Below are 24,988 nucleotides of genomic sequence, written 5' to 3' on the forward strand. Positions count from 1 at the left end.
CTATCGACTGTTTGACTGACGGAGACAAACTCGTACTCACAGTTGTCTCTGAACTCGATGCCGGCTGGCAGAGTCAACTCGGCTCTGTCTGCTGAAATGTCCTGAGACCTGAGGAGGCAAAAGAACACGGCGTGAGACGAGACGACGGGTCTGAGGACAGAGAGAGGACAGAGGAGACAAGAGGACGAAGATGGAAGAGGAGACGAGAGTGTGTCTGACCTGCCGTCCTGCTGCTCTCCTCTGATCATCGGTTTGACCATTCCTCTCTCCATCTCCAGCTTTCCTGAGCTCTGCACACACACACACACACACACACACACACACACACAGGTTTAGTTTTATAAACATATATGTAGCTAGAGCTGCAACAATTAGTCAATTCATCATTATTTCTAAAAGATGTTATAAATCATAAAAGAACAATTATTGTCTCATTAAATGTCTTTTATCTGTTTTATAACAGATGAATATTAAGCAGGTATAAAACATCTGGCGACACTTTGTGGACTAATTAATTAAGGAAGTAATTAACAGACAGTCAGCTGCTTTATTTTACAAGAGGAGACGCTTCGTTCCGACTTTTCTCTTCTGATTCAGAAATCTCAACTGACAGAGTAAAATTTCATGAATTTTCCACTCGCTGAGGTCGGCCGTGACACCGAATATGTATGCTGCTTACACACTGTACAACCTTTGTACAGATGTGAATGATGTGTGTGACACACACGGTGTGGAGCTTCATGTTAAACGTAGATATCCGACCCAGCAGGTGAATAAAACAACAATAAAAACACCTGGTGCTGAATCAATGTTACAATTCTGATTTAAAGATATAAATAAAAGTGTGTGTGTGTGTGTGTGTGTGTGTGTGTGTGTGTGTGTGTGTGTGTGTGTGTGTTACCTTGCTGGTAGGCAGCGCGGCTCCGCTGTGGACGTCTCCGTGAAGGTCGAAGGTGGTTTCGGGTACGCTGCTGCAGCACAGACACAGACGACATGCAGCGGTTCAGATTTAAGGACTGACTGTGAGCCGAGTTTTCATCAGCGACAACGACGAGAGCTCAGACTTAATCCACACACACACACACACACACACACACACACACACACACACTTATCTAACCCACCGTCAGGGAGGAGAGAGAGAGCTCGATCAGAGGGGCAGTAAATGAATGACTCACTAATACATACAGACAGATAGTTTGCTTCACACACATGCACACACACACTTACATAACGGTCTAATTAGATATAGAGAAACCATGCCAGGAGTCCTCTGTGTGTGTGTGTGTGTGTGTGTGTGTGTGTGTGTGTGTCGAGCTGCAGCTCTTTGTTGTGTACACATGAAGGCTAAACCGTTAACTGAGCTCACATGGACGCAGAAATCAGACTCAGACGTCGTCGTTGTCGCTGAGCCGCAGACAGATCTCTGCTGATTTAGCGTAGCCTCGTAGTTCTGGAGCTCAAAGACCTTCCAGCATGACTTGAAGGGGTTTGGGTTGGAGGCTATACGTCACATTGTTCAGCTGCAGTCGGGTTTGTAGCCGCTCAGATCACGGCTCCCCTTTGAGAGAATATTTCATTTTCATTCAGTTCTTTTATATTTGCAGGTTGCAGGCAGCAGTACTGTCCGTCTTTATTTTAGGACGATGACATGATCGATTAAGTCGTGGACATTCCTCCTCCCGTGTGGTCGACTGACAATCTCAGAGAGAGACGCGAGCGCTCGAACAATCCAAAATGTGAGTTTGTCTTTGTCCAACTTCATAGAAATACTGTTTGATACAGAACGTAAAGCGAGGAGAGCAGCGGGTTTAACAAAGAGACAGAAAATAGATTCTGTGCGACGAGAATCTCCTTTTCTTACTAGTTTTGTACTGAAGTTTAAAGTTCTGGTATCATAACTGCTGCATGAAGAAACGTTAAAATAAATAAAGTTTTATGTTTTGTTTCTTTCATAACGAGCTTCACTTTAAAAAACTTAAGAAAGAAATGATCGGTCATGTCATCGAAACTCCAGCTGCAGGTTCTTCCTCATGAATCAGACTCTGACTTAACTTTACATTTTCATGAAGACAGATTAAGAAAAAACAATAATAATCGATGAAAAGAGGAGTCCCAGGGACGGCTGGAGGAGAAGTGTCCGGGCAGAAAGGTCTCCAAAGACAGAGCGAGGTGGAGGCTGAGGTGGATTTAACAGTTTAAGGAACGCACATGTTGACAGACCTAAAGAGAATCCATCCAAATGATGAGAAAAAACAGGATGAACAGCTTCAAAGCGTCAGTGAGAACTCTCTGAATGCTCGGATGGCATTTTATTAAGAATATCGAACACGAGCAGAAGCTGGCAGCTCAAAATCAGAACAAACATGCAAACAGGCCGTGACGTTTCTTTCCACACTTCCGGTACGTTTTCCGTCCTTTCATGCTCGATTCATGTGAAATACTCGTTGAGAGGCAGCAGAGTAAACTTCATCTGTTTGGCTCTGCCAATTTCAAACATCACGACGTGTCTCCGGCTCGAATGAACTCTGTATCTTTGTGAGTCTGTACGGCGGAGCTGCTGGAAATCAGCCCAGTGAAACCACAGAGCTCCACATCCACGGCATCAGGCTTGTGTTCCACACCGAGGTGACACTGATCCACACAAAACGACAGCTGCTGTTAGTGTTCACGTCGCCACAGACTTCTGCAGGGAGGTTTACGAGTCCGTCTCTCTGTGGTTTTCATCTGGACGTGGACGGTAATAACGGAGGTCGGAACTTTTCTGCCCACACAGGAGAGAAATAATCAGCAGGTTCGAATGTTGAGAGCCAATCAGAAGCTTTCTTAGAGAGACGGTGAAGGTTTAGCTGTGGTGGGACGTGTCACAGAGGTGTCCACGCAGTGACCTGCAGCAGAGAAGCTGATCCGACATCACGCTGCAGCCAATCACACGCTCAGACAGTCAGCCTCTCTCCTGTGTTCTGACTTTGTTTCATGGAGCAGCTTCTAAATCTGAGTCTGACTGATGAAGAAGTTTGATTTGGTTTGAGACAGAGACGACTTAAATATTAAAATACTACTCACAGCAGCCTTGAAGCGTATAAACCTCCTACACATAAATATAAGTTAGAAGCATCTGGATCTGGGTTTAGTTACTCGTGCATTGATGTTTGAATATGTATATTTAACGTGGAGTTCTGTCGTCTACAGCCAGAAAGACGCACAGAAGATGCACGTGCTGCTCTGCTGTTGGTGAAACTAATAAAATAATCACCTGATGGAGTCTCTGGACTGCAAACCTGGAGCAAAGAACCTCAAACCTCCGGAGGAACATCGTGTGAGCGCCCCGTCACAGACCACGTCTAAATATACAACGGACACTCAACTGATCCGTCTCAGCAGCGCTCGAGGCTCCCAAACATGCAAACTGTTTAAAACTCGACAGGACGAGCTGCGCGAGAGAAAGCGTGGTGTAACTTCTCATCTTGAATGATTCATGCAGAAACACACACAGCTGTGACGCCGTTACTTACACAGCTCTCTCTCTCTCGTAGTCTTAGGCGTCCATTAAAGCTCCATTCATTTCTTTCTGTCGTCCCTCACTCATCCCTGACCGGCTCCTCTTATCGGCTCTGCTCTTTCTTTCTGTCTCTGTTAGTGTGTGAAGCGACAGCGAGCAGGAGGCCACACCCAGCTCCATGTTGATCAGATTAGAGGGCAGCCTGCCTGCCATAACCCGAGACCTCCGCTCCTTCTTCTCCTCTCATTTCTCCACTTCCCTCCTCCTCCCACAGTTTTCCCTTCCCTTCATCTCTCGCTCTGCCTGCCAACCTCCAAACCTCATCCTCTCCTCCCTTCATCTACAATAACACCCCACAAACTTGTGTGGAGAGGAGGAGGAGGAGGAGAAAGAAGGCAAAGGCAGCGAGGGTTCACACAAACACCTCCTCCGTTTCCTCACCCGGACTTGTGTCGACTCCTCATCATGGCGGCCGGCTCTCTCTTCCCTCCCTGGTCGAACATCGGGTCCACAAACTTGAAGACGTGCGCTTGGCCAAACTGGAGGGTGGAGCCCGAGCGCAGCACCGTCGTCTCAGTGACCCGTTGCCCGTCGACGAAGGTGTCGGCGTCGGGGCCGTGCGGCGTCACCGTCACCATGCCTTCACTGTGCATGAGGTTGCAGTGGTGGGGCAGAATCCCCGGACCGAGCAGCTGGAAGGACAAAGAGAGGCACGTCAGAAAGTATGAACACATGAAGCAGCTACGACAGGAGCTGACTGAACTGAAATGAAAGTCTGTTTTGGGTCACCTCTGCTGAATGTTGTGGCATCTTAAATTAAACTGCGTAACCAACTCTATGTGAGCTTATTTGAAAAGAATGAATGAAACTCTTCCTCTGAGGTTGACATCTCTAAACAACACTGGACCTCAGAAACAAATCTTAGATATTTGTTTCCACAAACATGTTGTAAAGTTTATATAGTTTACACCGCCAACTCTTCGGTGAACCTTGCCCCAGAAAACAGCCTCGGTCTGGGCAGGGAGAGCCGGGTAAGTCCCTCTGTCTGCTGGTGGTGATCACGTGATGCGTTTGTCTCTTTGCTCTCTGCGCGGTGGGTCAGCGTCTCCGTCACAACACGTTTTCAGAGCGTGTGTTTTGGTGCTGTAGTTACCTGAATGGCTCCGTCCTCTGTGCAGTCTGAGCCGACCTCAGTGATGCTGTGCTGGAGCCGGTACAGCTTTGGTTTGTCCCGTGAGTCAGACCCGTCTAGACACACACACACATCAAATTTAAAACAGGAAGTACTGTATATATGTTCAACCTCACACACACTCATATTGAGCGCCCACACACACACACACAGCGAGCTGACAGCAGAGTCCATCCGTCACTTCAACGAGGAGAACATCGATACAGATTAAGAGCCCGCTCAGACATGTGCTGCTAAATGTGGCAACATAAAAGGAGGGAGGCTGCAGAGCGATTACTGATCATTAGTAAACAGGAGTTTAGTAAAAAGCAAAGCGTTAGTGCACCGGAGGGAAAAAAGGGAAACATTCGCTGCTCTGGGAAAGTTTCTGGGACAAATAAACAACATAAAGTAATATAACGAGTTTACGGTGATAGAGGATGAGAGGAAACTTCCCAGAGTGCACTGCTGTACGTGGTGCAACGAGGACTAAACTTCTAGAAGCATCTTCTATGTAAAAAGGTGTTTTATTCTGAAGGTGCAGCTGATAGACGGAGCTCACGTCCTGTCTGTAGTGTAAACATGAAGTCAGCAGCCGGTCAGCTCACACACACACAAAGCGGTGAGTTTTCAAAGTAAAACACCCTGGTCCATTTTGGCTGTTCAATCAGAAGTTGTTTTACTTTGAAAATCAGCCGTCACCTCCTTTAGAGGGACTTTAGCCTTTAGCTCCTTGTTTCTGTGCTCTGGTCCTCAACCTTCATTTTATCCTACGTGCTTCATTTCTGGGCTGCAGGTCTGCATGAAAGATGCTGTATGATAATAAATAAATAAATAAATAAATAAATAAATAAATAAATAAATAAATGTACATATCGTACAGATGGTGTTTGGATACTCTGCTCCCTTCTTCTTGTCTCAGATCTGATTCATTTCAGTGATTTTAAATCAGTTTTAAAGACCTGCAGACGAATCGTCTTTTAGTTTTTTGATGTTTCGTGTCGTGTCTGTTTTAATCGACTTTTATTAGTTTGTGCTACTTGCCGGGCTCGGCCGGGACTCCCTTTAAAACAGAGACTTTAAATCTGAATGGGACTTGTACTGTATAAACAGAACAGAATGGAACGGGACCTTCTCTGACCGGCTGCTGCTTCATTGTTCCCACACAGACACGAGAGAGGCTCTAAAACGTCAAACTGTGACTTTAAACCGTCAAAATAAAAGAAATCTTAAATGTGTGGCAGCGTACGAGGATGCTGAAGTGACTCTGGTCTACGAGTGCAGCTCGAACACGGACGACGGGATCTGATCAGAGCTTCTAACAATCCCATCAGCCATTGCAACAGACACAGAGGCACAGAGGAGGTGTGTTGGATTTTTACCTTCGTGGTGCCGATAGGCGTAGTAGGCATAGTGATTCCCTCGCCCTAGGCAAACAGGCAGGCAGGAGCGGAGGAGGAAGGACACATGCACAAGGCCCCACACACACACACACACACACACACACACACACACACACACACACACACCATGCCATAAGAAGGTGGGAAAGAAAACAGACACATAGCAGAGGGTGAAAATGCAGCAAGGAGGAAAAATGCAGCATTACCTTGTTAACCTATTAAATGCATGGATGCATTCAAACACACACACACACACACACACACACACACACACACACAGGATCTCTCTGAGGGTCGTTCAGTGTCTATATTTAAATATTAAGTCTGAACTTTAAAGGAATAATTCACCTCAACGGCTCAAACAAGAGACGACTTCACGCCTCAGAAGATAAGTTTCATACAAACTTAGCCACTGTGATTTAAACTGGTTATCAAAGACACACACACACACACACACACACACACACACACACTCTCGCACACAGAACCAGAACCCATTATTTAGGACAGCCATCAAACAGTTTTTTTCCACACAGTGACCCCGTCAGTCTGACAGTGGATGAAGTAGACGTGTTAGTATTTTCCTGGATCGAAGCCCGCTTGATGCCCCAAACACCATCACAGCACTGCTGTTCAAACCGGTGCTGGTGCTGAGTGCGTGTTTGGGTCACCATCAGGGCCGGATCAGTTAATGGCATGAGGCAATGTGACAAACAAATAGGAAGCTAAAGAGAGAGAGAGGGATCAGTAGCAAGAAACAAGCTGTTAGGGCTCAGGGGGAAGGTTCTTCTCTTCTCTGTTTATTTAGAGAACCTTACCTTTTGTTGAAGACTCTAACCCTGCTCCATCTACGTCTAACTCAGATATAAAGTCGCCGTATCGAGCTCCTAACACATCAGCAGCTGTAGCAGCTCCGGGATTATGCCGTGTTTGTCTCAGTGTGTGTTTAACTGGGTCACTACTCTGACTCTTGTCCTGGTGCAGAGCTTTGTTGCAGAGATAAGTTAAAGTCAGTCGAGCTCTGCATTGGACTTTTCTGTGCTTCGATCTGCACGTAACTTCAGCTTCCTGATCTTACCTGATACCTGCTGGAGCTAAAAGATGCTGCTGTGAATAAGTGCTGTCCTCAAAGATAAATGATGCTTCTTTTGTGGCGCTAACATCTGTATCATCTGTGCTGAACAGCTGTGGACCCACATGTGATTCACTCACCTTCACAGAGCGACCTAAATGTTATTCACCGCCTGCTTTGTCGTCTATCTGTGCAGGTGTGACTGACACACGATACAGTGTTGTTGTTGTTGGGGTTCTACCTGGGCTCAGCTCCACCAGGTAAGGCAGTTTCTCGGGCGGCAGGGAGCTGCTGCCGTCCTTCCCTCGCAGGCCCTTGTCGTCCACTTTCCTCCCCTTCCTGCCCTGGTAGTCCGGGGGTCTCTTCTTCAGCTGGAACACTAGCGCTCCTGACACACGACATGACAACATTTTTAAAAGACACTGCACCGAAATGTGACGACGATGTGAAGAAGAAGAGGTGCTGTGATGGTTGTAATGACAGTGACGCAGCAGTAGAGGGCGGTAGAGGCCAAGAAAAGAGTGTGTGTGTGTGTGTTACCTCTGTCTGCAGGCCAGTCCCTGAAGATCTGCAGTGGACACTCGGTATCGTCCAGGATCGCCTCCTTGCCGGACTTATCGTCTTGCTGCAAAGAAAACAAATCGTTAAGTTCAACGCAGAAAAACCGAGCGTGACTCACGGACGAACCATGAGATCCCAAAAGACTTTTTAGAGACTGCTTCACTTTTCATAATGTAAATATGATGTTCATAAATACTTAAGTCGTCATTTTGTTGCATTTCTTTACAGCTGCCCTACATATCTGAGCACATACGTCAGTCAGCATCCCCTCCACCTCAGTGTAAACACGCTGCTGCTTGTTTCTCTAATGGACTTTCCCTGTGCTCGAGTCTCATCAGCAAATTGCTACTGACTATCAACAGTGTGTGTGTGTGTGTGTGTGTGTGTGTGTGTGTGTGTGTGTCTCTGGAGGCTCTTCCATTGTACTGGCTGTGAGAGCAGCAGTTATTATTTCATGTGATTGGCTGAGTCCATCTGAGAGGACAGACATGGGAGAGGCTGCAGGGAGGGCAGCCGAGTTCACCGTCACCGCAACATACATGCACGCACACACACACACACACACACACACACACACACACAGTAAAACACACAGAGTCGTAGAGCATCTGCTGCTGCTGTAGCACTCAGTCTGAAAGCAATTCAATTGCATTCCTCGCAAAGGTTTTAGTGCCGAGCAGTGTTCTGTCTCAATCTGCCGGTCTGATGAAGTGTGTGTGTGTGTGTGTGTGTGTGTGTGTGTGTGTGTGTCTGTGTGTGTGTGTGCTCGGTCACGTGACCGTGTGACCTTGGCCGTCCTCTGCACAGCCTCTCAGAAGGATGATGGGGGTGTTTATTGAAGTTGCTGGATGTGCAGCAGCACACTCAGAGATAAATCAGCAAACATGACGTTTGTGTCTGTCTGCGGAGGACGTGCGGCACGTTTAGCGCGGCGTTAGACGACGAGGTCAAAAAGGTGGTTACCCGGGCGATGCAGTACTCTCGGGGGTTCTCCTTCTCCAGCCCGTACTTCTCCAGCGCCTCCACCACCGCAAAGTCAGCCGTGTCTCTCGTGGACAGCAGGATGGTTTTATACGGGATGTTCGGCTTCAGGCTGTCGGCGTATATCCGCAACGTGCCCCCTGAAAGAAAACACACACACTATTAATATGTATCAATACGGTCGTAGTTATAGGTGGTGTTGTCCTGGACGAGATCACACTGAAATGCATCTCTAATGTTTCCACCATCGTGACGAGGACGAGAAGAAATACAAGGAGTAGAAGAAGTAGAAGGAGGTGAACTGGCACCTCGCGCTCCACACTGTGCTCCATCTACCCTCCTGTTCAGGTAAAGTCCATACAGACGGAGCTCCATGTGTAGCTCCATCATGACTGTGATGGTGTTTGAATGTTCTCCATCATGACTGTGATGGTGTTTGAATGTTCTCCATCATGACTGTGTGATGGTGTTTGAATGTTCTCCATCATGGCTCTGACAGCTTGGTTCATCTCATGTGTTGGATAATCTGGAGGTCCTACACGGATCAGGACCGACTGTGGTGCTCACAAACTCCTCCACCCTCTAACGTGGAGGCACACGTCGCCGTGTGACCGTGATGTGTCATGGAAACGATCACCTTGGTGAATTCCACAGGGGAGTCTTCAGCAAAGCAAACAGGATTTTCAGGAGCTCGTTTAAAATAGCACTTTGTGCCGTGAGGACGTCATTGTCTGACCACGAGCCACCCCGTCCCACCGCCAGCTTCAGTGTGTGTGTGTGTGTGTCTGCCATATGTGGACAGTGGTTAAAGCTGTTTTTAGAGTGTGTTCAGTGGTCCATCTGTCTGTCTGGCAGTGTGATTAGGTAACGGCTGAGTCACACGGCGAGTGTTTGATTCCAGCATGTCTGTCTGTGTTTGTAAACATGTCGGCGTCAGACGTTCCCACAACATATGTCCACGCCGAGGACAGACACAGCGAGTACGTTCAATGGATTCAAATATGGATTTCACGTCCACCAGCTGTTTGTTGCAGCGGCAGTGAACTGTGAACTTCCAGGTCGCTCTGCAGAGTTTCTCTGGAGTTCACGTCAGGTTTGTTTTAAGACGTTCAGACAGATCCAACTCCAGGTCTGGACTCAAGTTCGGAAGCATGAATCTTCACATGAAGTCACGTTTGCTCTGGGAGCAGCTTTTTTTATAGCTCCGTCAAATCCGGATCAGACTCCGCTCCAACTGCTGCGAGGTGTCTCTATATATTCACCAACGGCGTGCTCAGACAGCCAGATGACGTGCCGCTCCATCCATGTTTCAAACACGATCAGAAGCGTCGCGGTCCGGTCGAGAAGCAGAGAAAACACGGCTGTACTGTATGTGCACAGAGCAGCACGAGCTGACTGGAAGTCACAGCATAGAGAAGCCGGTGGATTTTCAAACTAAAACACCTTGTGCCGATCAAAAAAACAGACAAAGGGGAAACAATTCAACCACGCAGCATATTTACAGATGTGGAAGCTCATAAACCAGAGAAACGGTCGACAGTCGTGTTGACAGAGGAGATCAGTTGACACAGCAGCTTGAACTTTTCCTGCTGCTGCTAAAGACGTTTCCCCACTCTTAATCCCACTTATTAAACTCTTATCTTAACTTAACGACACCAGATCTGCTCCAATCAGAGATGAGAGCAGCAATCAGGCCTCAGAGTTAAAGTGGTGGCTCATCTATCAGAATAATCTCCCTCCTTGCTTAAAGCGCTCTTTGGCAGGCGTTTATCTGTGCTGCTCTTCTAAAGAAGTAATCGATCTTTCTCCAACATCTGGACGGACATCCAGCTGCAGGAAAGGTCTCGGAGGTTTAAAAACTTCCCGTATTTCATAATAATGAATTCCACGGAGCTCCCGGGAATGTTTGCTCACGTCCTTATCTGGAAGCTCAACACCATACTGCAGCAGAGGGACGTCATTGGCCCAGTTCATGCCCCGACAACCGCTGTGAGTTACGAGACCTACGAGGCCGTGAAATATGCACAGCTGGATGATCGAGCTGGGTTCGTCAGAGACGGTTCTGGATGTACCGGTGAACGGTGTCAGTCAGGTCTCTGGTGTCAGTACCTGAGTCGGGCCTCCCGTCGCTGCTCATGAACTCCTGCATGCGTTTCTCCAGCTTCTGCTGGCGTCTCCTCTTCATCACCACCTCCGGGTTGGAGATCGTCCTGGTGAAGCTGTTCTCCGGCATGTCCTTGTAAACCTCCGCCGCCAGACGACTGTTCTCCCTAAAAGAAAAAAAAAAAAGACGAATGACGGAGGAGGAGACAGACGGAGGAACAGAAAGGTCAAAGTTTAAAACACTATTCTTTCCTCTTCTGGAAAAACAAGATCGTCTCCGAGGACTGAGAGGACGTGAGGCCAGGACAGGAAGATGGATGACTGAGTGTGTGTTTGTGTTGTGTGTGTGTGTTACCCGTCCTCTCGGCTGAGCGCCTGCTCGTCTCCGTCGGGGATCCGGGCGAACTCCTTCTCCCTCTTCTTCTCCTTCTTCTTCTCCTTCTTGGACAAAGTCCTCTTGAAGTTCTGGATCACTCCGTCCTTCTCCTTCTCCGGGCCGTTACTCTGACTCTTCTGGTAGAGAGGGGAAGAGGAGTCAGCGAGGGGCGACGCCTGGGACAGTCAGTGATGACGTGACAGACATCTGAATCTTATTTAACGCTACTGTAGCGACCTATCACGGACACGGGAGGTTATTTTATTTTGACGATCTAAATCTGACTTATTTCTTTATTTGAGCTGAACTCTGTTTTCAATAATGTTTAATCACATCAGTTCGACAGAGCCTCTCGAAATGTGTCGCACTGATGTTTCTCCTTCATGCTGGGAAGGCGAGGGTGAGGCGAGGGGACTGAAATGCAGCAATTACACCACAACTAAATCCTACACACCTTTAAGTGAATATTGATTTGTTGTGAGGAGAAAATACGGTTTAGTTCAGGTTGTGTTTAATGTAACAAACTTTTTATTTCGCAGATTAACTTTATCGAGGTCGGCACTCGCTCGCTCTCATTCACCGTCTATGTCGCTCGACCACTGCTCGCTCAGACACAAGTTCAACTTTATTGTGTTTCTATTTCGCAGCGTAAATTTCAGTCAGACTCCGATTCAGAAGCTGCTTCATGAAATAAACAAAGTCAGAAACGTTTCAGAGACATTTCAGGCTGACCGAACTCAAATGAATAGAAAAACCTGCGTTTTGGCCTCATTGTTTCTGCAACAAAGACGATAAATACACCTCGAACTGAACAAATCTATAGTGGAGTTTTACTGTATCTATCTTTGGCCTGTCAGTCTCCGCCTGTGTAACTGTTGCACAATGTTTTCAGGTTACGGATGACTGAATGAATGAATGAAGCGATGAGTCAGCTCCAAACTGAACCGTCAGGTAACGGACGACCTCAGACAGAGCGGCTGACCTTGGGGAGGATGTCGTTCTCGTTCTTCAGGACGAAGCGTCCTTCTCTGTCGTCTTTGTTCCAGTTCAGCTGAACCACCAGAGGCTTCTCGTCCAGATCCAGCTGACGCTCTTCTAACACACAGACACAGACGCAGCCGTTCATCCGACAGTCCACCGTCCAGAATTATTGTTATTAAATATTCAAACATCACGGGACTCACCGCCACTGACGTGGACCTCGTACAAAGAGTATTTTGGCGAGGAGAGCATCCTCATGTCCGGTCTGAACTTCTCTGCTAACGTCTCGATGACGTCCTGCGTTGTCGCCGTGCTCGACACTCTGATGCATTTGGTGGCAAAGTTACCGGCGACCCGGTCCTGGAAGTAGAACCGCATCACGCCATGGAACTCCAGGTCCTGTTGAAGAGACAGAGAGAGACGGAGAGTTCATGACCGGTTTTTTTGTACAGACTCAGACTCAGGAGTCTCGACTGTCGTGAGAGAAGCTCCTCTGGCCGAGAGCCAGCGAGGGGAGCGTGCCAGCAGGTCGTTCATTCATTCACTGACTGAGCTGTCGGCTGCATACCAACTCTTTTATGTGCTGTAACCGACTTCAATGACAACAATTTTTAAATATTTTCAAGATCTCAAATTAATTATGACAGGAAAACGCAGTTTTGTTATCTCAAGCTTGTTAGTTTGACGTAATGACACGGATAAATGAAATTAGCTCGTTATCCTGAGAAAACAGGAAATCAAATGTATGAATGTATGACCGCTTGGGGCTTCCGTACATTCATGTATTCAGTCTTTATTGTCACTGTATGTTTTCTTAATGAGGCGTTATAACAGAAATAACCGTTTGTTGTTTGTTCCAAGTATTTTTCATATTTTCCCAGAGGACTCACTCCTTTCCAGGAAACTTCCGTCCTTCCTGACACATGAAATAAAGCGACAACATTTATTGTGTTGAAGCTTTCTCGTCCATCTCATCTCACAACACACACACACACACACACACACACACACACACAGGCTAAAACACACACTGTGTGTAGTAACACGTTCATTAGCTACATGTTGACGTGTCGCTCTGCAGAGTCAAACACAGGACCAGAAACCTGACACAGCAGAAACAGCTGCTGTTAGCTCAGTCTGTTAGCTCAGTCTGTTAGCTGCTGTTAGCTCAGTCTGTTAGCTGCTGTTAGCTCAGTCTGTTAGCTGTTGGTTTCAGGTTGTATTTGATAAAAAGCTCTTCTTGCTCGTGGCTCCTGTACAAACGTTGGTATCTTTCCTGTCAGGATGCCAACAACAAAGCAGTTTTTAATTTTTATAGAGAGACGTTGCCAAGAAGGGAAGACGACCGACCCGACGGCTTTGTGAGGCGACAGATCGAGTGATTCAAACTGTAACAGCCTCTGACTGCACCGTTAGAGAAAGACGATTCTTCCCCACCCACATGAAAGACAGAACTGTCCTCTCTCTCTCTCCGTCCATCGCTCTCCCCCGTTATCTCCCCCTCTCTACAGACACAGAGTGGAAACACTGAGCATAGTTTCGATAGGCAAGGGTGGAGCCGGGAATGTGTGTGTGTGTGTGTGTGTGTGTGTGTGTGTGTGTGTGTGTGTGTGTGTGTGTGTTGTGATTTACTGCTGGAATGTGGGTCATTGAGGGTTGCCGTTGTCAAGCTTGCGTAACCGTTGGTAACTGTTACCGTGGAGACACCAGTCCACTTGGGTTCAAACAAAAGCCCAGCGAAGAGACAGCAGTGGATAATTAACACACACACACACACACGCACACACGCACACACGCACACACGCACACACGCACACACACACACACACACACACACACACACACACACACAGTCCAGTACAAGCACAGGAACTCCACCACATGTAGTCACACACACACATTCATGGCAATGGTCCAGTCCACTCCTGAAGCTCCACACCTAAACAGTCCAGTGGTACAGTCCAACTTCTCCTACATATCTCCGTGACACAGTGCACTCCTCTTCACCTCCAAACCTCTGCCCAGGCCTGGATCTCCTTAATTCAAGGCCGTGGACGCGTTCCAACACTTTTAAATCTGAGCCCGTGATCCCGACGTGATTTGTTTGTAACTGTCTTCAGCGTGCAGCTGCAGCACAAAGTGAAAGTTAAAGTTCCACCTTAAGAGCATTTTGAAAAGGTCGAGTTAAATAATGTGAAACATGCAGGCCAGACCTTTACACACACACAAAATTAATTTATAATAAATATGTTTAACGTTTGGATATTTAAAAAGGACAAATTTCACCATAACTGGATTTTCAAAATAAAACCATGCAATCGTAAAAACAGCCAGAACTCTGCAGCATATTTAGAAGCACGTGGAACAAAATCTGAGCAAGTTAAAGTTTCTGAAACACTTTTGGTGGAGCATGAAGTCGCGTGACAACAACAAGAAGAAAACCTTTAACTTAAATTAAATGCAGCACTTGAAGAAGTCGTCGTACTTGCATGAGTCTTGCATGAATTTTGGGGTTGTTTGCATCATTTAACTCTCTCAGATTTATCCTACTTGAAGAGCTACATTAGATTATAGCTCAAACCTCACAGGCTGCACAGCTGAATTACATATTTTAGTATCAAGGAGAGTTTATGGATTAACAATCAACCAGCAGCAGCAGCAGCAGGAGGTCATGACGTCTCCACAGCATATTCAGATGAACACAATCACATCTAATGTGACCTTAAAGCTAAATCACAGAGTACAGACGCAGCCACCTTTCATTGATGTTTGCTTAAATACACAAATATAAAAATATGAATATAAAGTTTATTTGGAGTCTGAAGGACACGAGCTCGACCTCAGTCTCAGCTCAGTGCTTAAAAAATATAAAATATGAGGGCAGAACAAGAACAAAGCGTTCAGTTTATCCTCTGTGCATCTCTCATTCTGATTTTTATTTGATATATTTCACACAACAACAGGCCGGATGAGGCCCGCTACACGCCAACTACACGCTGCTGCACATCACATAAATCCAGTCCAGGTCAGAGCTGAAGTCTTTGAAGCTGGACTACTCGTCAGTGCAGGAATGTGTTTATGTATGGAGGCTGAGGGGAGCAGAGATATGTGAGCGATACCTGTGACTAAACCTGAGAGACGGGATTATTTATGACACTCACACAAAGTAGGCCAGCGCTGCAGATAACTCTTATCAGAGATAAAACCTGACGGAGAGCAGCGAGGGAGAAAGTGTTTGTTTCTCTGAGCGTGTGCAGTCGAGCTACTGACTGCCAAGCTGCAGATATTAGCACTAATTACCCGTTTAACGAAGTTTGATTGGCTGCTAATTACAGTTACAGTGATTTACGCTCTGGCTACGTTCACGCTGCAGCCGAGAGGGGAACACATCAGTTTGTTAGCTGTTAAAGGCTAATGTTAGCTCAGTTTGTTAGCTGATGTTAACTCAGGCTGCTGTTAGCTCAGTTCGTTAGCTATTAAAGGCTAATGTTAACTCAGTTTGTTAGCTGATGTTAGCTGCTGTTAGCTCAGTTCGTTGGCTGTTAAAGGCTAATGTTAACTCAGTTTGTTAGCTGTTAAAGGCTAATGTTAGCTCAGTTTGTTAGCTGATGTTAACTCAGTTTGTTAGCTGCTGTTAGCTCAGTTCGTTAACTATTAAAGGCTAATGTTAGCTCAGTTTGTTAGCTGATGTTAGCTGCTGTTAGCTCAGTTCGTTAGCTGTTAAAGGCTAATGTTAGCTCAGTTTGTTAGCTGTTGAAGGCTAATGTTAGCTCAGTTTGTTAGCTGATGTTAGCTGCTGTTAGCTCAGTTCGTTAGCTGCTGATGGCTAATGTTAGCTCAGTTTGTTAGCTGCTGTTAGCTCAGTTTGCTAGCTGTTCATGGCTAATGTTAGCTCAGTTTGTTAGCTGTTCATGGCTAATGTTAGCTCAGTTCGTTAGCTGTTCATGGCTAATGTTAGCTCAGATGTAAATTAATTTTAAAGTACCACGACACAAACAGCTCGTCCATGAAAGAACGTTTCAGCCTGTGTGTGTGTGTGTGTGTGTGTGTGTGTGTGTGTGTGTGTGTGTCTGTGTGTGTCTGTGTGTGTGTGTGTGTCTCATTGAAGTGAACGCCTGCTGTGATGAGATAACCCCGACCCATCATGCTCTCTGACTAACACCTCAGAGTCAGAGGTCAGCGCAGAGAGAGGTCAAAGGTCACGTCTGTGCTCGTTCACGTCAGATCACACCTGGCGTCTGTCGAGATTCACGGAGAGCGACACGGTAAATTCACTTCAGACGTTCAGATAACAGAAAAACCTTCAGCTAACTGTCACACTCCTGATGGACAGTGAGGCTCCGTTAACAGCAGCTTCAATGGACGTAATGGCAGAGGAGGAGAGAGTGAAGAGGACGAGCACGGTGGCTGTAGTTCGGTAGCTGTGACATTATCGATCTGTGTCGTGAAGAAGCTGCTCGATGCAGAAAACACAGAATACTGAATAAACCTTCTCCTTTCTCCTGCTCCGTGTGCAGGAACATCATCCAAACTGTCCTCAGGAGCACGCCATCGAGCATGATGTCATCGAGCATGATGTCATCGAGCATGATGTCATCGCACGTGTCATCACGTGTGTGTGTCTGTGACGGAGCACGTCATCGCTTCACGTCTCCGTCACTTTTATCGTCTCTCCACATCTCTCTCCGTCTTATGAGGAACAGCAGCGAGTCTCCAAATCCGTCTTTAAACTCACACACACACACCCAGGGTGTATTTAGAGAAAGTGTGTGTGTGTGTGTGTGTGTGTGTGGTGTGTAGCGGGGTTATCAGGTGCTCAGGAAACTAACCAGAGCTCCATTTCCGAACACGTAAAACCACTTTGGGCCTCCGGTGTGACGAGACCGAACAAAGCGGCACGTCTGGGTTTAAGGACAACATGTACACACCATCACACAAACACACACACACACACACACATAGATTCGTTACTCTAATTATCTATCCAGCGTTCAGTTCTAAGCTCCGTGTTCAATTAAAAGACCAACGCTGGAACTCCAAATCAAAAAGGTGATCCTTGTTTCCATGGAGACGCTCGACACTTGAATCCTGTGCCGTTGAAAAGACGATTTTAAAAAAAGAGGAGGAGAGGAGCTCTGTGGATGACGGCTGTCTGAAAAAACACAAGAACAGATTCCAGCTGCTGTGCGTCACACACACACACACACACACACACACACACACACACACACACGGACATGAGCCTAATAAAATGAACTCCTGAGCTCCTGAGTCAATATTGTTGCAGCCCCACCTGCAGCAGTAACACGGGGGGATTCATGTCTAAGGTCAGCTGTAGCTGCGAGGTGGAGGAGGAGGTGGAGGAGGAGGGAAACTCGTCCCCCAGCTGAGACGTTTCAAAGACATCAGGCAGAGAGACAAAGAAAAGGAGACAAAGGATCCACGGCGTGGAGGAGGAGAGTTACTTTCTCCGTCTTTAAATAGAAACGCAGAGTATCAGATGTGACACACGTATGATCAGGACTTCCTGTCTCACATGACACCGAGACCTCCGTTCATCATCTCAAAGCATCTGATGCCACCGTGACTGTCCAGATTTTATTAACATGACTCTGAACACAGAAAGACGTAAACTAACATGAACTCGAAGAGATGCAGATATCCGCTTTGCCAGGCTGGTACTGGTGCTGGTTCTGACTTTATGAAGTCAATCTGGAGACAGATCTGCATGGTCATTAGCTCACACACCGATGGCTTCAGTATCTGGAGATGCCGGGGATCGAACCGCCGATCACCTGATTAGTGGCATTAGTCCAACTTTTAGTGTGATGACCAGTCATATTTGCTCAGGTTTTGGTTGCAGCAGTTCATGTGGAGAGCAAAAAAACTGACCACAACTTAACTTTTATTAGCTTCATACACAGACGATGTGTTTATATAAATGAGTTCATCAGTTTCGGACCGCAGAGGAAGTCTTGATGATGTCCATCATCACGTCGACCATTCTGAGACTCTAAATATCCTGAATGGAAGCAGTGAAACCAAATCAAAGTGTCCCTGATCATTCAGTTTGTCCACTGAGCCACAAAGACGCCTCCTCCACCCAGAGGAGTCTCCGCTCCGTCCAGGTTCCCTCCCGTCTCCCCGCCGACACTCGTCAACCTCTGAACTCCTCAATCAATCAGGATTTCTCCTCTCGTGCCTCCCCCCCTTCATCTCCTTGCCCCTCACCCGTCCCTACGGCACGCCTCGGTTTCTCTTTATCCATAACATCGTGACCTCTGACCTCTCTGACCGTCTGCAAAGATTAAACGTTAGACACCGAGCGGTGCGGCGGCGTCACGTGATCCGACGTGTCGATCTGTTGCCGTGTGTGATTCAGCAGCAGAAACAAAGAGAGGCAGCGAGTGAAAGGAAAGACTGAACGCACACATTTCCTCTGTGGCTGCAAAGAAAAGACTCTTTGTTTCAGGTGAGTTTCTGTGCCGGTATCGAGCCCGTGCAGCCTCCACCTCCTCCTCCACCTCCTCCTCCACCTCCTCCTCCACCTCCTCCTCCACCTCCCCCCCTGCGACCAACTCCCCCCTGTCACCCTGACAGACTGAGGCATTGTGGGTATAAATCCTGTGGACCTGGTGCTGACGCTCCGGGTCGCAAATCAGGAGCTGATGACGACCTCCACGCCTCCACGAGCGACGCACGAGGATCAAGGCTGGACGGAGATCACCGTGTGTGTGTGTGTGTGTGTGTGTGTGTGTGTGTGTGTGTGCGTGTGCGTGTGTGTGGTAATTGCCCACCACAAGGCCGGGAAGAGCTGATGAGCTTGTCTATGGTCACACACACTCACACACACACACACACACACAGGCGTGATTTATACCTGACACCGCCATCGACGGACTTCAGGTGTCTTTTAAGACGACACACACCGAACCCAACACAGCGTTTACGCCACAAACTGTCCACACACACACACACACACACACACACACACACACACACAGTTAATAAGCAGAGGCCCGGCCCGCTGACCACCACAGAGCAGCCATTGTTCTGTGAAGATCATCGCTGGTTCAAAGTTAAGACACAGGAACAACGCGGGGCGGCTCTCTCTCCGAGTGGCCGCGATGTGTTCGGGTCTTTGTTCTCAGAATCTGGACTTCATTTGAAAACATGTCGAGTTATCACGGATCATCGGACACGGGACAAAGAAAACAACAAAGTCACGATGGATCAAGACGACGTGGAGGAAGTTTAGTTTGATAAAACACAGACAGACGTGCTGTTGTTAAATTAGTTCATTGGTTTCTTCTTTAAAAAGTGAGATATGAGGTCACGTTCAGACAGAATCGGGGTGTGTCCGTTTGTGACGAACGTAATCGCTGTGAAACTTTTCATTTCTCTGATTAACCGACTTCATCGAGGCCGGCGCTCGCTCACTCTCATCCACTGCTCGCTCAGACACAGGTTAAACTTCTTCATGTTTTATTTTGCAGTGTAAATTTCAGCCAGACTCACAGATTCATGAAATAAACAAAGTCAGAACACAGCAGGTCGAGTCTCAGAGTTTGGATCAGGCTGTGGAGGTTTGACCGGTCTGAGCGTCTGATCGTGTGCGGCCAAACACGCAACCTCAACTCACATGAACGGAAAAACCTGCATTTCCTAGGCTGCGTCTGATCCTGTTTGAATGCGGCCTTGAACTGTCGGACTGTTTGTAGTTTTTGAACCTCGACTGAGCTTTTCGAGGTCGCTCCTTTCATGACCCGATCCTGTCCAAACTTTTATTGGATGTGTTCAATAAAAAACTGTCATCGAATTCAGAATTTGGATCTGTGCTGAAGTGAGGAAGGAGACGAGGACGCAGAGCTGGATCTAAAGACAAACCATGATCAGCGTCTGTTATCACAGGGTACTAAGAGAGGAGACGAGCCTGAGTGAACTCTGTGGACTCTCTTCTTAAATATCTTTTTACTGTATTATTTATGTCTATGGCTGCGTCCCAGTTCTCTCGGTCTGAGGGTTGTGTTTGCATCAGTCCAGTGAGACAGAAACTAACGGGACAGAGGAAGCATTCACTTCTGCTCCATTTACTGATGTTCTCGCTCCCATTCTCACCAACTAAGAGAAGACGGAGACTTCAGAAAGGTCACACATGCTTCTGTGTGTGTGTGTGTGTGTGTGTGTGTGTGTGTGTGTGTGTATAACAAAGATCAATAACAGCGTGCAGGAGGGGGGGCGGCTGGTTAAACACGCCACCGTGTGATCGGGGCTATGGAGTTACACACAAACATGCGTGCACACACACCGACGTGACCTTACTCGGCGCTTTTGAAGGTCCCAACGTGCAGAGAATAAGAACACACACACACACACACACATACACACACATGAATTATGCAGGTCCGCCCACATCGCGCTCTCAGCACTGACTTTGCTGCAGACACAGAGGAGGGAGGGCGTGACGACAAACCGACTGACCAACACGCAGCAGAGCAGAACAGTCAGTCAGTCCGTGAGTTTACTGACTGTGCATCACTAACAGCTGTGTGACGCACCTTAAAGCTCCATCCTCTGATTTTTAATAACCACAGAGGTCACACGTTTCATTCACCCAGCTCAGACTCTGATCACTGTTCAGAGTGGTCGAGGCTCGAACATCTCGAGTGCTTCGACAAAATGCTGACGAATGTTCTCTCGTCGTGTTCCAGGATGTGTTTCCGTCTGAGTTTAGTCGGTTTGTTTGGACTTGAACACATCGTCGTGGTTTGTGTTCATCTGATCTTCACAGCTACAACCGCTAATTAAAGCTGCAGGGAAACTCGTTAATGAGAGCTTTGACGACACGTGAAGATCTCACATTAGTAACCTGGACTTCAGTCGCAGCTTTCTCCTCATGTTTTATGGATTTCATCAGACTTTTGCATCAGCGTCTACCTTCATGGGTCAGAGCAGAACCTCCTGAACTAGTCTAACAGCGACTACAGCCTACCGAGGTGTTTTTTTTGCCCGGTTTGGCTCCTGGGTCAGCGGTTCACTACTTATCAATCATAGTCCATCAAGTAATGTGACGTTATTCCCTGCTGGTCTAGAACCAGGTCCGGTTCTGTTAGCAGGCCATGAATGAAGTTGAAGTAACCCAACACCGCACCAAGCTACCGAACGCCGCCATGGCAACCGCTTTTACAGCTGGGTGTCATGTTGCCATGGCGGCGGTATGCGGAGCCATGCCCAGCTCTCAGGTGTCAGGAGCGCCGACAAAGAAAGGAGCGAAACATGCAGCGACATCGTATGAACAGAGTTCATCACGAAGACGGAGGCGTTCCTCCTCCTCCTCCTCCTCCTCCTCCTCCCGGCTCATCGCTGACCTGAATCTCACCAAACGAGGATCTCTGAGCCTCGCCTGTGATTGGCTCAGCCGTCACACCCTCGCTGCTTCATTCATGAACCGTTTCCTCCTCGTGTCACGATGCAGAGCTGTCACTACGAGACGACTATATGAGGACGCTCATGAACTCTGTTTAGAGTCGGAAAATATTCAAAAATGACGATCAGAGGCTCACGTTGGTCTTTAAATTGCTTATTTTGTTCAACCAAAAGTCCAAAATATCCCAAAAATTTTAATTTGCATCGATATTAAACAGAAAATCTGCAAAAACTCACATTTAATGAGCTGGAACCATCAAATCTTTGGCATTTCTCCTTGAAACGATGGATTGATTATCAGAGGAGTGTCGGTACACTCTGTAATACAGAACTGTCCTTATGAGCCCCACGAGTCAAACAACATGTGGAGGCCTGGTATTACAGGACACAGTATGAGCAGCAAGGTAACAAACAAAAGAGACTGAGCAACATTTTCTCTTAATAATCAATCAGTTAGTCTAAAATGCTCACAGAGTCTTTAATTTTCTTGTTTTGTTCGACCAAAATATCCAAAATATTTCACATAAAACAGAAAATCTGCAAATACTCACATTTAATAAGCTGGAAACATCAAATATTTGATTTTTTAAACGTGACAAACGTGGACTGATGATCAAAACAGTCATTTTCTGTCACTGATTACTTGACTAAATGTTTTAGCTCCACTCTGGATCTCTCTCTCTCTGACCTGATTCAAGAACTCTGCACTGAACCGTCCTGATGAAAGTTGCAGATATCCTGAAAACTGATGCAACTGATGCCACAAGTATCCAAATTAGCGGCTGACATCATCACCGCCTTCACCAAAAAAAAAAAACAAAAAAAAAAACACACAGTTCAAAGCCGGAGCGCTGCTCCGAGCTTCGTTTCCACATGTGCAGGATCCGATACTTTCCTCTGGTTGGAGAAATTATCCGGTAACGACGGCGTTACGGGGCGGACTCTGCCGCTTACAGCGCTGATGGATGATGTAGTTCATTTACATCAGGCGCTGACTCCTTGGACAAACAACTCACCGGGAACAGTAGCTTGGACACACACACACACACACACACACACACACAAGCAAGTTACAGACATTATTTTTCTTCCTCTTCCATGAGAAAGATTTACACCCTGAATTCCCAGGTACACACACACACACACACACACACACACACACTCTGGTCACACGGTAACGTGTGTGTGTGTGTGTGCGTCGAAGACATTCGTATGAAATGGGGGTGGACAGCTAACATCAACAAATACGAGCGGGTGGAGCAGGGTGGAGGGAAGTCCCCGGCCCGCTGAGGTCAGCCTCAGACTGTGTTATTGTAGTTTTTTTTTTTTTTTTTATGTTTGAATTCTCCACCAGGACCCACCAGGCGGGTGGGGCTGAGCTGAGACAGGGTGAGGCGAGGCGAGGCGAGGACAGGGTGCAGCTCCGTCTAACAACCAGCAGATGAGAGGAGTGGGGTCAGGACAAACAACAGTGATGGAGGAGATGTGCAGCACCTGGACGCCTGCTGAGAGGTGACGTAGCAAACAGACACCAGGTAACAGTTTAACAAGACGGTGCAGACCGCGAGGACCGTCTGTTATCACGGGGAACGAAGATGGAGACGCTGACGTAGCATCAGAGAGACGAGGCTGAATGAACACACTGAGGGGGATCGACACACAGCAAAGGGAGCGTCCGTGGACCACAGGCCGGAGTCAGAACCGGGTCGCTGCAGGAAGGACTCAGCCTCTCGTACGTGGTGAGGACGCCCCTGTAAGTGAATGTCCTCTGTATGGATCAATAAAGTCGATCTCATATTATTTGTGGTCATATTTCAGGCCACCCAACAATTTTAAGTCCAACATTGACTCTCCTTTTTTGCTCTGTTTTTGGTCTCCTCCACCACTACCTGGATCTTTAGCTGCATCACTATGTTTTATTTGGTGCTAAACAGGTCGTGTAAAGTGTTTTGAATTGGAATGCACCCCCACCCCTTCCAACACAAAGACTTATTAAACGATAGGATAGGATACTCGTTCATAACGCACCACCAGGCAGCATCATCCCTCCCACTGAAGCCGCCTGTGCAGAACCGTGAGCCGTTACACTGCCAGATGTTCGTCCACCATGGGTCGGGTTCTGCTCGAGGTTCCTTGCTCATGGTGGGAACTGTTGGGTCTCTGTAAATAATATAATTCAAGAGTACGGTCTAAACCTGCTCTATAAGGAAAGTGTCATGACGTAACTGAAGTTATGAAGTAGCGGCAGCATCAATCTCGACTCGTCGTGGCCTTAAATCAAACTTCAGCTCTTCTTTCAGAGTCCGGTCGAGTCCGTCTGCAGGTTTTGCTGTCACACGTTTGGTATGCTGATACTTTTCACAGACCAACAACACCAAACCAGCAAACATTGCAACACACAGATGCAGCGCCAAAAAATGTGTGGTCCCCATCCTAAAAGTCGAGGAATGTCCCTGTGTGTTTGTGGACGGGTTGCTATGTTGGTAATTAAGCTTAACCAATCAGAAATACAGAAACATATCACACCCTACCGCAGTTTGTCCGGTCCGATATCACGATGGGAGCCACGCTGGCCTCGAGTGCTCCATATAAAGCTTGTTAAAGTGCTGCATGGACATAAAATCTTTATTTGTTTCATATGTTCATCTCACTGAGGCTGCAGCACCGACAGTATAAAGACGTATCTCTGTACCTGTATCAGCCTCAGGTTTCAGGTGGAGGCTTTGGCAAAGACCTGAGGCGGCTGAATGACGCCTGGTTACTCAAATAAGCCACCTGTCAATCAAAGCGTCCACGCTCTTAATCCTGCATAACTTTAAGCCTTAATATAATGTGAACAGGTGAGTTGTATATAAATTCACCCTCAGTACAGTTGTCATGAACGGGGAAATTAGCTACAGAGACTAAAACTGTTTTTTGTACCAGGCTGTAAACATGTTTATTTCTGCTGTCTAACATGGGGACTTATGGAGACTGACTCACTTCTGGAGCCAGCCTCAGGTGGACGTTTGAGGAACTGCGAAGGTTAAATCTGGACCAAATGGACAGATCATCTATCTAAGTCCAGCTGCCGCAGATTTATAACATTTATTGCAGATTGCAACCGACTGAACACTCTCTCTACGCCTCACCCTCTTCTTCCAAGCATGTAGGAAAAACTCACGGCGGACTGCGTGGAAGAGGACCCGCCTTCCTGCTGATAAACACTGATAAATCTCACAGACTGGACCTTTAACCTTCTCAAAAAAAAAACAATGTTGTTTTAAAAAATGCTAAAACTGATTGTTTTGGCTGCAATAAACTTTTATTTCCTGTGAATAAACTACATAATATAAACTCAGTTTCTGCTCCAACGTCAGCTGATATCACAAACTTCTGTCGTTCATATGAATCCAGGAGATGTTATGAAGTG

At 47.0% G+C, this 24,988-nt stretch overlaps 1 protein-coding gene across 18 annotated transcripts in view; it reads right to left on the bottom strand.

Annotated features, from left to right (window-relative positions):
* afdna (afadin, adherens junction formation factor a) overlaps positions 1–24,988 on the bottom strand; it is a 76,195-nt gene that overhangs the window by 43,193 nt on the left and 8,014 nt on the right. For 9 of the 18 annotated variants that reach the window (XM_027284639.1, XM_027284626.1, XM_027284627.1 and 6 more), the window contains exons 2-14: positions 12,354–12,549; positions 12,152–12,264; positions 11,149–11,306; positions 10,800–10,960; positions 8,673–8,830; positions 7,689–7,773; positions 7,390–7,536; positions 6,056–6,100; positions 4,656–4,750; positions 3,944–4,194; positions 902–971; positions 220–290; positions 41–108 (exon numbers count right to left, since the gene is read on the bottom strand). In XM_027284639.1, the coding sequence (XP_027140440.1) occupies positions 41–108; positions 220–290; positions 902–971; positions 3,944–4,194; positions 4,656–4,750; positions 6,056–6,100; positions 7,390–7,536; positions 7,689–7,773; positions 8,673–8,830; positions 10,800–10,960; positions 11,149–11,306; positions 12,152–12,264; positions 12,354–12,549 (1,618 nt within the window). The remainder of the gene's footprint in view (positions 1–40; positions 109–219; positions 291–901; positions 972–3,943; positions 4,195–4,655; positions 4,751–6,055; positions 6,101–7,389; positions 7,537–7,688; positions 7,774–8,672; positions 8,831–10,799; positions 10,961–11,148; positions 11,307–12,151; positions 12,265–12,353; positions 12,550–24,988) is intronic. The other 9 variants (XM_027284634.1, XM_027284638.1, XM_027284633.1 and 6 more) reach the window with 5 other exon arrangements.

Source organism: Larimichthys crocea, chromosome XI (genome assembly GCF_000972845.2).
Source record: "Larimichthys crocea isolate SSNF chromosome XI, L_crocea_2.0, whole genome shotgun sequence".
NCBI lineage: Eukaryota > Metazoa > Chordata > Actinopteri > Sciaenidae > Larimichthys > Larimichthys crocea.